This window comes from Ochotona curzoniae, unplaced genomic scaffold, assembly GCF_017591425.1.
Source record: "Ochotona curzoniae isolate NIBS_2020 unplaced genomic scaffold, NIBS_Ocur_1.0 contig_3622, whole genome shotgun sequence".
NCBI classification, from domain to species: Eukaryota; Metazoa; Chordata; class Mammalia; order Lagomorpha; family Ochotonidae; genus Ochotona; species Ochotona curzoniae.
The window spans coordinates 8,063,724-8,076,614 of record NW_024465926.1 but is presented as its reverse complement, the minus strand read 5'-3'; the positions used below and the strand labels follow the sequence as shown (position 1 = coordinate 8,076,614).

Below are 12,891 nucleotides of genomic sequence, written 5' to 3'. Positions count from 1 at the left end.
CTTGAGGGTAAGCTTTTCTCTTTTCCCAATTTTGCCTTCTGACAGAAGTAATTGATCCAAATTTTGTGATTTTTTTTCATTTCTTATTTGAAAAGTAATTTTTAGAAGTCACAGTACTAAAAGCATATTTTGTTTAGTATTCTGAAAACTTTCATCTTATTTGATATATGATCTGATAGTATATGACTTTGCATAACTATTTTTTACTAAAATTTTGTTTCTTAGATCAAATTATTGCATTTTGTGTTTCTGTAGTTGCTTTTTCCTATTACATATGATTCAATTGTGAAGGGCACCACAATTTGTTTCTCTCTCCTTTAGCAAGGGGATATGTGACTTTGTTCATGATATTTTGCTGTTTTAAACAATATTGTCAAAAATCATATATGTTTCTTGTTGTACAAACACAGGTTTCTCTAGCTTGGGGCTTTCTTTTCTTTCTTTCTTTTTTTTTTTTCTTATCATGAAATACAACGAGTTCTAGTATTTACGTAGCACATTGAGCAGGAAGGCACCGCTCCTTAAGACCAGGTTCACACTAAGACATTCTCATCAAGTGAACTTGGGGGAAACAGGACAGGCCAAGGATCACACACACAGGCTGAGGACAAATTGCTTTTTAAAAGCGATGCTCAAGGTCACGCTCCTGCTAGCATTGTGTTAGCACTTCTTCTGACACGTGTTCTCTGGGTGACCTGGCATGGTGCGACTTCTTACATCTGGCTAATTCACTGTCTGTAAAATAGGATCTGAGCACAGTCCTTTTTACAGGTAGGGTTAGGCGTCGGATTATGTAGATACTGTCCTTTGAACACTCTGGTGCTGCCTTGCGCCATTTTTTCTTAGGGCATTTTTTGATATAAAGGAATTTTATTATTTCCTATATTTGGAATACTAATTGTGCACTGGTTCCTGTGTTACTTTCATATGTTTTTATTAAGTTTCATATTTCTACAGTTTGTAGGAGGTTTGCTGTTGTTTACTCTCTTCAAGGTCTTTTGGAAACCATAGATTTTTAATTTTAGTATACTTCCAATTGGTAAATATTCCTTTTATGAAGACACATTTTTTTGTCTCTGGTTTACAGCAACCTTTACTCCCTTAAGATTTCATGTTCAAGTTTCTGTGATACTGTACTTCTGTCTTTCCATGGTCTCCTGCCTTTGAATTCTTTGTCTCACAGAACTCTAGACCTTTAGAATCACACTGTGGATCCTTGGAGGTCCTAGATCCTGGGTGTTGATGTTGTTTTTCTAAGTTGCTTGCTGTGTCTGTTAGTGTGAGGATGCTATCCACACACTGCTGATCCGGGCATCCCACTTTGTCTCCTGGCAGATGACTGTGACACCCCACTCGTGTCTGCCCTGCCTCAGGCATCGTTCAGCAGCTCCTCAGAGCTCTCCAGCACTCATGGTCCTGGGTTTGCAAGGCTGAATCGAAGGGATGGTAAGTTCACTTTTTCCTCTGTATGGTTCACAGGCAATTTCATGACATTTCCATTGCTGCTGAATGAAATCATTATATATGATATATTGTACAAGATAACGCACTTCTAAATTAGCAAATGATTAAAACCCAATTGGCTTCCTTCCTGGAATGGCCAGTGGATACATTCAACTGGAAAATCCTAGATCCTCTTCTCAACATTTAAAGAATGGAAATCTCTTAACGTGGCAGAAATTTTAATATAGTTTATGAATTTTTCTACAACCGTATCCAATCATATGGATGAAGTATTGATGGAAACTTAATTGGCTTTGTATTTCAAGTTAAACAACAAAGTTGGCAAGAAGTAATTTTAAAAGTTGCTAGTTATTAAAAAGTAGTAATCCCTCAGTTTCTTTAATTCTCACTATGGTTGACAAGATTTGTTTTTCCTGTTGAAGAACAGGAACTTAATAAATCTTTCATGCTCCTTAAGGAATACTCAGTTCATATTGTTTACTATCTCTTAGCTAGGTGGTATTTGATTACCTGAATATGTTTAAAGGAAAGTGAAGATAATTAAATGGCACTTGTAGAACTAAGAGAGAACTTCAAAACACCACGTATTTAGAGTACCATTGTGATCTCTATGTAAGGTAAAAGTCATCTTCACACATGTGAAACATAAAAGAGGCCTGGGTGATGTGAGGGTACTTCAGAAAGTTTGTGAAAAACGTGAATTATAAAAACACTATTTGTGCCTTTCAAAAAATTTGGGGGGCACAGATAAACATCTTCTATCTCCATTTGCCATGCACTGTTTCAAGTACCCTTCTAGTAAAACAGAAAACATTTTAAACAAGCAGAAGAAAAGAGGTGCCAGAATCGCATACTGTTAAAACTACACTTCAACCATTTATTATCTCTTTCTTTCATTCAAAAAATCTCTTGGCTACTTCTTGTAATGTACTTCTTTTGTAATATTTGATGTCATTTAATCATGTGTGTGAGTATCTATCTTTATGTTTTGCCATCTGGTATAGATTATTCATATCATACATAGCTATATATTATGAAGTGGATATTGTACGACACTTAGATAGATTGTTTTAAGCTGGTTTATTCCGAACTTCCATGTCAGGTTATCTGAGATCCTTAATGCATACATCTGCATGTGAGAAGCAGAAACTGAGATCTTTGTATCAGATGGGTAATCTGGCAGAGTCTTGATCTCCATGGGTAGAAAATGGCTGTCTGCTCCTCCTCAGTGTTTTACAGTGAGAGTTATTGGTCCCTATTTTCAATTCCGAATCCCCGACTGACCTGGCAAGCATTCTCTCCTCGCCCTCATGGATCCTGCATCCAGGGCCCAACCAGTGGGAATGCTGTTATCCCAACATCAATCTTATAATAAGGTCTCTGCCGGGTACTTTACACTTCACATTTAGTACCCTACTTTGGAGGACTAAAAGCTTTCACAGAATGGGGCCTACTGAAAGAGACACAATATTTACTTTATCTCTGTATCTTTATTTCATTTGCTGAGGCTCAATAAATCACAAAAATATATGCTATTAATTGAATCCAATATTTTTTTTCATTAAGTTATATACTCATCAAGAGTCTCCATCAGTGGGACTCATTTTCATTCTTAATTTATTTCTGTGGCTCTTGGTGAAACACAATATCAGACTTCATGAATCTCATTTGCATGTTAATGAAACTGAGAAACAAAACAGGATGATTTTAATTATCTTTTGCTGGTTGTCAACCTAGTTGATTACATTTTTTCCCTTTCTTTAGTTTTCCTTTTTTCCCTATTAATTACATGAAGTGTTCATTAAGGAATGTCAGATTTTGAGTGATTTATGAAAACTATATGTTATTTCTAGTATTGAAACATTCTGTGTCACGTTAGCAGCAGGCGGGGTAAGCAAGTTCAGTCAAGTCAGCAGATCATGTGTAAATTGAGAAAATAAACATTCCAGTGCTCTAGAGTGAGTGTGGTTTGCCCCTTACATCTTCATGTAGTGGAAACGGTGCCTGTGTGACAAAATACTGTAAGGTGGTAGACTCTTTAAGAGGTGGGTTGAAGTGCGAGGTCAGTAGGTCAGGGGGGCATCATTTCCAGAAGGGATTTATACTAGACTCACAGGATGAGTTGATTCTGCTGCGTGTGAGTTCTTTTTTTGGTGTGATGATATACTTTTGTATCATTATTTTTCACAATACGGTTCTATAGACCCGAGGATTCCCCCTCCACTCTCTCATCCCCCTACCCCACTGTCTTCTCCCGTATTATTACAGTACTGTCGTCCTTCAGCACACGCACAGGTTGAACATTCTTCTATTGAAGTGTTTCGTGGGATTGTAGCTATAGACAATGGTAGAAAGTCCAGTAGGCTATGGTGAAGACATATTTAACAGTTTCATCATGAATTGTTTATTTGGGAGTAGGGGTGCATCTTACAATGTATCTTTACTCCTTGGTATACAAGTTTCCATTATGCAGTTGATATGTGAGAATATGTGTGTATACATGTTTGCCTATATATCTATTTATCTTGTATTTCACATGAAGGTTACTTATTTCAGAGAAAATATATAATATTTGTACAGTTGGAATTTGATTATTTCACTGAGCATAATGATCTCCAGTTGAGACCATTTTATTGCAAATGGTAGAATTTCATTCCTTTTAATGGCTAAGTAGTATTCCACAGAATAGATGTGCCACAGTTTTTTTTTTATCCATTCCTTTTTCGACAATTGTCTGGGTTGTTTCCATATATTTTCTATTGTAGATTGTGTTGCTATAAATATAGGATTCCAGGTCACTTTTGCATATATCTCTAGGGATGGGATTGCTGGGTCACGTGGTAGATCAGTTTTCAGTTGTCTTAGCACTCTCTGTACTGACTTACATAGTGGCTGCACAGGTCTATCCCATTAACAGTAGAGTAGGGTACCTTTCTTCCCACGCACATGCCAACAAGTATTCTTTTTCAAAGATTTATTTTTATTGGAAAGGCAGATATACAGAAAGGAGGAGAGACAGAGAGGAAGGTCTTCTGTCTGATGGTTCACTCCCCAAGTGAGCACAACAGCTGGAGCTGAGCTAATCTAAAGCCAGGAGCTAGGAGCTTCTTCCAGGTCTCACAGGGTCCCAAGGCTTTGGACTGTTCTTGACTGCTTTCCCAGGCAACAAGCAGGGAGCTGTGGGGATTAGAACCGGTACCCATATGGGATCCTGGCATGTTAAAGGTGAAAACTTTAGCTGCTACACTATATGCCAGGCCTGCCAACAAATATTCTTAGTAGATTTCCAAATGTAGGCCAGTCTCACTGTAATTAGGTAGAACCTCAGTGTGGTTCCCTAATAGCTAGAAAGCCTGATCATGTTTAAGTCTATTAGCTATTTGAATTTGTTCTTTTAAAAAATGCCTGCTCTTTTCAGTTGTCCATTTCTTCACAAAGGTATTTGTTTTGCTGTCATTGAGTTTCTGAAGTTCTTTATAAATCCTGGATGTTAGATCCCTATCTGTTGTGTAGTTTACAAAGATTTTCTCCCATTCTGTTGGTTGTTACCTCATTTTGTTTACTGTCTCCTATGCTGTATAGAAGCTTCTTGGTTTGATGTAGTCCCATTTGTTTATTCTGGCTTTGACTTCTTGTGCTTTTAGTGACTTTTCTAAGAGGTCCTTACCAATGCCTGCATCTTGTAGAGTGCTTTCCTCTATGTTTCCTACTGGGATGTCTGCTTTTATTAAATATTTTTATTTAATATAGTGTTGGAAGTTCTTGCTAGAGCTATTAGGTAAGAAAAAGAAATTATAGGAATTCAAGACAGAAATGGGGAGTTACAATTATGCCTGTTTACAGACAACATGGTTTTATACATGGGAGAACCAAAAGATACAATAAATAGACTATTGGAACTCATAAAGAATTTTGTCAAGGTAGCAGGGTACAAAATTAATGAATATAAGTTGATGGCCTTTGTATATACAAGTTCCATGGCTTGTAAGTACAGTCCTCTTTATATAGCAGAAAGTAATCTTAAATATCTTAGATAACCCCAACCAAAGATGTGGAAGTCCTATATAATGATAATTACAAAACATTGAAAACATTAAAAAAAAAAGAAATATAGGAAATTTTTTAAAAATGGGGAAATTTACCATGTCCTTGCATTGGTAGATCAATATCAACAAAATGTCCATATTTTAATTGCAAATTCAGTGCAATCCCAATCAAAATCCCAACAACATCATTCTCGGAAATAGAAAAGATGATACAAATATTCATCTGGAAACCAATAAGTTCATGGAGAGCCAAAGCTATACTGAAGAAAAAACAAAACTGGAGGAGCCACAGTTTCAGACCTCAAGCCATACTACAGGGCACTGATCATCAGAACAGTCTGATACTGATTTGTACAGAAGCAGAGAAGATCAGTGGAACAGAAAAGAAACCCCAGCAGCGAGCCCATACATGTATAGCCAACAAATCTTTGACAAGAGGACTGAAAATAAACCAGGCAAAAAGGATAGTCTCACTCTTTTTTAAAAAAAAAATTTTTATTTCTTTTTATTGAAAAGACAGATCAGATTTATGGAGAAAAGGTGAGAAAGAAAGACCTTCCAGCCTCTGGTTCACTCCCCAAATGGCCACAATGATCGGAGCTGAGCCAATCCAAAGCCAGGGTTCAGAAGCTTCTCCCAGGTCTACCACCACCACCCTTGACTGTTCCCCCAAGCCATAACCAAGGAACTGGATGGGAAGTGGAGTAGCCAGGACATGGACTGGTGCCCATATGGGATCCCAGTACTTGCAAGGTAAGGATTTAGCCATTGAGCCAATCCCAAATGTTGGTCTATTGAATAAATGCTATTGGGACAATTAGATAGCAGCCTGCAGAAATAAGAAACAAGAACCCTATCTGTTCACTTTATGCAAAAATCAGAACTAGACGGTTCAAGGACCTCTGCTTCTAGCTGCATGGGGCTTGCTCTATCTCTAGAAGCAGAGGACTGCCCTGGCTTAGATTTGTGTCTCAGAAACTGTGAGCTGAACAAACCTCATTTCTTGTTGACACAGCCTCAGACATTAACATCAACAAAACCTGATATGTCAAAGCATCCCATGTACACGGATGGAATGATGTGCTTTCTGAACAATCTGGAAAATTTAGAGCCTAAGAATGGCCAGGCAGGAAGTGAAGAACTGAAGTGTTTTCCTACGTAGTACTGTGCATGTTCCTAAGAAAATGATTGGGACCCACGGCCAGAGGGAAGGGATCAGGAAAAGGCTTCTTTAACCAAAATGAGTCTCTTTCTTTGTTCTTTCCTTTCATTTTTTCTTTCTTTCTTTCTTTTCCTTTTCTTTCTCCTTTCTTCCTTCCTTCCTCCCTCCCTCCCTTCCTAGATTTGTTTATTTATTTATTTATTTTTTGGAAAGGCAGATTTGCAGAGAGAGAGACCAAGAGAAAAATCTTCCATCCACAATTCACTCCTCAAGTGGCCACAATGACCAGAGCTGAGCCAATCCAAAGCCAGGAACAACTTCCGGGTCTCCCACGCGGGTGCAGGGTCCCAAGGCTTTGGGCTGTCCTCTGCTGCCTTCCCTTGTCAGAAGCAGGGAGTTGGATGAGAAGTGGTACGGCCAGGACACAAACCAGCACCCATACAGGATCCCAGTGGTTGCAAGGCGAGGACTTAGCCACTAGGCAATTGTGCTGGACCCACATGAGTCCATTTGTACAAGCAGGGAAGAAAACATTTATTTTGTGTGGTATACCACTTCACTGCTGTTGTAGGTTGACTTATGTCCTCGAAAAGGATACGATCCTGTCCTAACTCCACTGTAAATGTGACCCTATTTAGACACAAGGGCTTATCCGATATAACCAAGTTAAGGAGAAGTCGGAGTGGATTAGGGCAGCACTAAAATCCATTAAGTGATGTTCTCATAGGAGACAGAGATTTGGAGATGCATAGACACAAAAGAGATAGAGCAAGCCCCATGCAGCTAGAAGCAGAAATTGAAGTGGCCCTGATGCAGACTGAAAAATGTCAGTGTCTGTTAGCAACCAGCAGCAGCCGGGAAAAGCAGGGAGAACTCTTGTCTGCAGTCCACAGAGGGAGCACCACCCCCTGGCTGACCTCCCAAGTTCCACGCCTTCCGGCTTCCTGCACCATGAGGACTTAGAAGCCTGTTTTTGTAGAGTGAGTGCAGCCCTAGCAAAGTGTTACATGTGCTTCTGAGTAAATGACTCTTTTTCTTAAGAATCATGCTCCAGAAGACTTTAACTTTGATCATTTTCAAGAACAACCTGGCTCCTTTGAACCAGCAAGATACATATTCATTTGAATCTGAACCATTTCATAGCTCTGAGAAGTTACAATCCAGGCATTATTGCAAACAACCCAGACAAAACCAGTTCCTGCTACTGGTGATGTAATAGAATGAAACGACTCTGCCGCCTAGCTGGTGGCCCTTCTTTATCCGCTGTTTTGCTTTCCATGGTTTCAAGTTACCCATACGGTGGTATGAAACCGTTCTACAGAAAATTCCAGAAATAAACAATTCATAAGTGTCACACTTCCAATCTGAGCAGTATGAGATCTGTGGGACATGAGTCACTGCTTTGTTCAGTGTATCCGTGCTGTGTGCATCATGGCCTGTTAGGAACCATTTGGGCTATGAACTCCACTGCCATGGTCCCCCAAGGCTTATGTTCAGGAACCCTTCATGTGATAGCTTACTTGTACGCCACAATGCCTACACTGTTTGCCACACTTGATCTCATCATGTGGGCATTTTGTTGTCTGAAATCACAAGAAGTAGAAAGAGTATAGGACAAAAAAATATATACAGGAAAAAACCCACATGCTCAGAGTTTTAGTACTGTGTACTGCTATAATTGTCCTATTTTCTTATTGCTTGTTACTGTTAACCTCCTAGTGTGCCTGATTTTAAAGCTTCGTTAAGTGTTGTTTCCCCCATACCTAGGAGTTTTTCTGTTAAAAATCGAGCATCTGCTTGCACAGAGATTAGTTTACTTGACTAATGAATGAAGATAAACACCCTTTTTAGAGCTCCCAGTCAAAAGGATGATCCTGAAATGCTGTATAAAATTGTGTGGCAATGCATACTGCCCTGGGTTCCTGCGCTTGGAAAGAATCCTGAGGCCAGTTTCACAGGCATGCAGGATGCATGTGGGTGCCTCGGCTGACACGTCCCCAGGCAGGGGAAGAGGTCGGTGCTTCTTTTGAGACAATTGTTTCCTCCTGTTGAACCTATTACATGGAATATTTGTAAGTTTTGCATTTAAAAAGATAGCACCAAAATATTGAATATCATCTTGTGAGGAGAATACAGAGAGATAACTTCTGTACAAGCCTGAAGGAAAAGGTGACATCCGGAGAGGCAACAGCCTGGTTGGCTTAGCTGCTGTGCCAGGTGCCTGTGCAGAATTGGGGGGCGCAGATGGTGGCAGTCCCCAGGACTGAAGGTGCAGGGAGGGAATTTTACTGGCCGGGTTTGTTGCCTACACTTGCAGACTGGGCAAGAAAACGTGCCAGCAGTTTCTTTTCTTCTGTGCTCACTGTTTTCCAATTGCCTTTGGAGTCCAACATGCTGCGAAGTCTTTGTCCTTGGAAATGGAAGGCTCCCAAGCCTTCCTTGCGCAAAGCCGTGACGCCCAACTGCTTAGCAGCTCTGCCTTCATGTTCTAGCTCCTGCTCTAATTTGTCTGCAGGACTGAGCCCTAACGGAGAGTTGCAGATGTATAGTCCTTCACCCATGGAGGCAGGAACACTTAAAACCCACGAGATGCTGGCTGTGGTGATCCCTTCGGCATCCCTGCAGTCACAGAACTGAGCTTCCCTGACACGCCTGAACTTTGTCTTCCCTACTATTGCTGCTCTCTCTCTCTCTTTTTTTTAAAGATTTATTTATTTTTATTGGAAAGGCGGATATACAGAGAGGAGAAGACACAGAGAGGAAGATCTTCTGTCTGTTGGTTCACTCCTCCCCAAGCAGCCGCAACGGCTGGAGCTGAGCCAATCCACAGCCAGGAGCCAGGAGCCAGGAGCTTCTTCCAGGTCTCCCACATGGATGCAGGGTCCCAAGTTCTTGGGCCATCCTTGACTGCTTTCCCAGGCAACAGGCAGGGAGCTGGATGGGAAACGGGGCTGCCGGGATTAGAACCAGCACCCATATGGGATCCTGGCCGGTGTGTGCAAGGCGAGAACTTTAACTACTACACTATTGCTCTGGGCCCTATTGCTGCTCTCTTATGGATGCTCCATTGTGAGTCACAAAATTTTAGAATAGTAGCTGCTTTAGTTTTAAATGTATTTAAATTCGATGCTTTGATTTCCTATAGAAAGAATAGGGGTAATTGTAACATGGTACTGATCTATTGACGAGGATCATCACACTGTGGTAAGGCTACATGTATTTTAAAAACACAGTCCAAAGCAAAGATGTGCAATGTGAAAAAAAGGTTAATTGAACCCCATTTTAGCAAACCTCAGAAGACCAAATATACTAATTTATTCAAAGGTAATCGCAGGGAATTAATGTTATGCTAGAAAAATCATTTACTCCTATCAATTATAAAGCACATCAGAGTCAGACTTAGGTTGTATATGTTCATTATCATATTTAAGTAAAGATAAAACATTATTGTCCTTATTATATCCTTGGTTAAAGTTTGTGAGCTGGAGTGATATGGGATAATTTTATTTAAAATATTTTTTGCTATTTTTTTGGCAACTGGAAATAGGTTTATGAAGTTACAAAATCCATACTGAGAGATTAACATTTTGATAAAGGTTTGGAAAATGAAATTCCAGATCAATTTTATGGCCAGTAGAGTGCCACTTGTGCTTACAGATTATATTTCATACGCTGGCTTTGAGATGGGGAAATAAACATGAATGACGATATACATCTTTTATTGCTCAATATGTCTAGATCCTGTATTCATTAACGCAGAGAGGGCTGGGCTGAAACTTCTGAGATCGATGTACAATCCCTTCTGTGCTTGTGCCTTCTGATTCAACCCCGGTATGAGGGACCCAGTGCCCACTTGACATTCAGCTCCCTGCCATTGGCTACTGCTCTCCCTCCAGGGCCCCTCCCACAGGGGAAGGTGTCGACCACCTTCTCAGCACACCCCTCTACTCCTTGATTATCCTTGCCTGCCCTGGGGTCACACGTTCCTCACCCCAAGTCAATCTGAGAATGTCATCTGAGTGAATATGCAACTACTCAGTTCTAAGTAATTTACTGTGATAAAATGATGTTTTAGATGAGCATTTCATATTTTTGGTAACACCTGAGACATACTTTTGTCTTTTTTTTCCGTTTTCTGTAAATATAAGAAGTTGGATTTGAGGACCTCTTAATTCTACCAATGTATGGACAATATATGTCTTCTTTCTAACTCACACTAATAAAAAAGAATCTACAAAGCATATGAGTGAGCAGAAATGGGTGCACTTCCATAATGAGGTAAAGGCTTAAGGCAGACTGTCCTTCTAAGCTCCCACAAACTTGAAGACGTGGGATCCTCATAGCTTAGGAATTGTCTTAAGGCTAGGAATTGAATTTCTATGATCATACTGAAAAGGATATGATGACATGAATCTGGCCACGCAAAACATGTTCCTAAAGAGAAAAATTACCACGATATAGTTTACATTTCTTTTAGTACATAGCTAATTTTTTTTTTTCACAATGATGAGTAGGAAACGTTTGCTTAGGTGCAATAAATGGTGAGTTAAGAAGCCAACGGGTACCTTACATTGAGCTCTAACAGATCGGGAGCCAATGATTGAGGGGCAAGTGACTTATTACGATGTAACTGCCAGGAGAAGACATTGATGGCAATCGGGAAACAGGAGAAAGACTGCAAAGAAGACAAACAGTTTCAGAAACCTCAGGCAGATGTTAACCTCCCAGGAGACCCTGCATAATCAATTTTTAAAGTAAAGATTTACAGATTTTTTTTTCCTTTTAAAGAGTTCAAGCTCCAGTATGGGATGCTGGCATTACTGGCAGTGCCTTCACCACCCCTGGATCATGACACCAGCCCTTGCATGCTAGAGTTTACCCAACTGTCCCACTTCAACAGTCAACATATTGAGTTGAGCAAGATGTGTGGTACATGAATGATTGATTTGGAAAAGTTGGTGTTATGGCATAGTAGGCTAACCCCTGCCTGTGATGCTGGCGTCGCACATAGGCATTGGGTCAGGGTCCACCTGCTCCATTTCCATTCCTGGCTAAGACACCTGAGACCGTAATGAAGATGACCCAAGTACATGGGCTCCTTTGCCTATGTGGAAGATCTGGAAGAAGCTCCTGACTTTGCTCTGACCCAGCTCTGTCCACTGTAGCCATTCAGAGACTGAACCAATGGGTGGAAGATTCTCTTTCTCTATATCTCCCCTCCTTTCTCTCTAGCTTTGTCTCTTAAATCAGTAAACAAAAATTAAAATAGCATTTATAAAAGAGGAAAAATTAGTGTCTTAGCTTATGCTACTATCACAAAACATTAGAGACCAACTAGCATAAATAACAGGTATTTATTCATCACAATTCTGGAGACCTTGAGTCCAAGGTCACAATGATGATCAGTTTGTTCTCTGCTGGGGACTGTGTTGCTGGTTCCCTGGCTGTGGTCTTTTAGACTTGTGTTCCTGTGGCCTTTGCTGAGTACATTTCCGATGGAGGAACTATTTGCCTTCCTCTTCCTTAAGGATATTAATTCCACAGCCATGATTTCATCTAAACTTCTCAAAGGTCCTGGCTCCAAATGCCATCACACTGGAGCACAGAGCATAGGCACAGCAACTTTCTGGGGTGGCATACCTTCAGCTCATATAAGTTAGCTGCATTTTTAGAAGCTAGTAAATCAACCAGAAAGAGTTAACCACTTGCCATATCCAAGAGGAATCAAAACATTTGGCCTGAAGAGGCTGACATCTTGGAGAGAAAAGAAATATTCTTTGGGACCCTGACATTTTCTGCACCAAATAACAGAGCTTCAAATTCTTTAAGTAAAAATGGACAGATACGGTAGGGGAAGCAACACTAAACTCTGTGGGTTTATTGTTAGTACATTGCTCTCGGTGGCTTCTTGACTGAATAGACGAAAAGATCAGTTGAAATAGAGAAGATTTAAACAGCAGATTGAACAAATTTGACCACATAGGTCAATATGTAATCTATATCTCCAGGATGCAGAGTGTATGACAATCTTGGAAAGTTCATGGAAAATTTATATAATGAAGAAACTAGGCATTCACTTTTGCACCAAAAATAATGTTTCTATTTTTACCAAGATTTTTTCTTTGTTTTTGAAGAAAATTGTTTCCAACAACTCAGAATATATATTTCCATCAAGCATATCTAGCTTACCAAAATTTATGCTGATAGACCTGCTTTAAC

At 40.0% G+C, this 12,891-nt stretch overlaps 1 protein-coding gene across 6 annotated transcripts in view; it reads left to right on the top strand.

The window, feature by feature from the left end:
• Positions 1 to 12,891, top strand: part of CNTNAP4 (contactin associated protein family member 4) — a 250,036-nt gene that overhangs the window by 36,004 nt on the left and 201,141 nt on the right. For all 6 annotated transcript variants that reach the window (XM_040982339.1, XM_040982340.1, XM_040982341.1 and 3 more), the window contains exon 2: positions 1,336 to 1,446. In XM_040982339.1, coding sequence (XP_040838273.1) covers positions 1,336 to 1,446 — 111 coding nt within the window. The remainder of the gene's footprint in view (positions 1 to 1,335; positions 1,447 to 12,891) is intronic.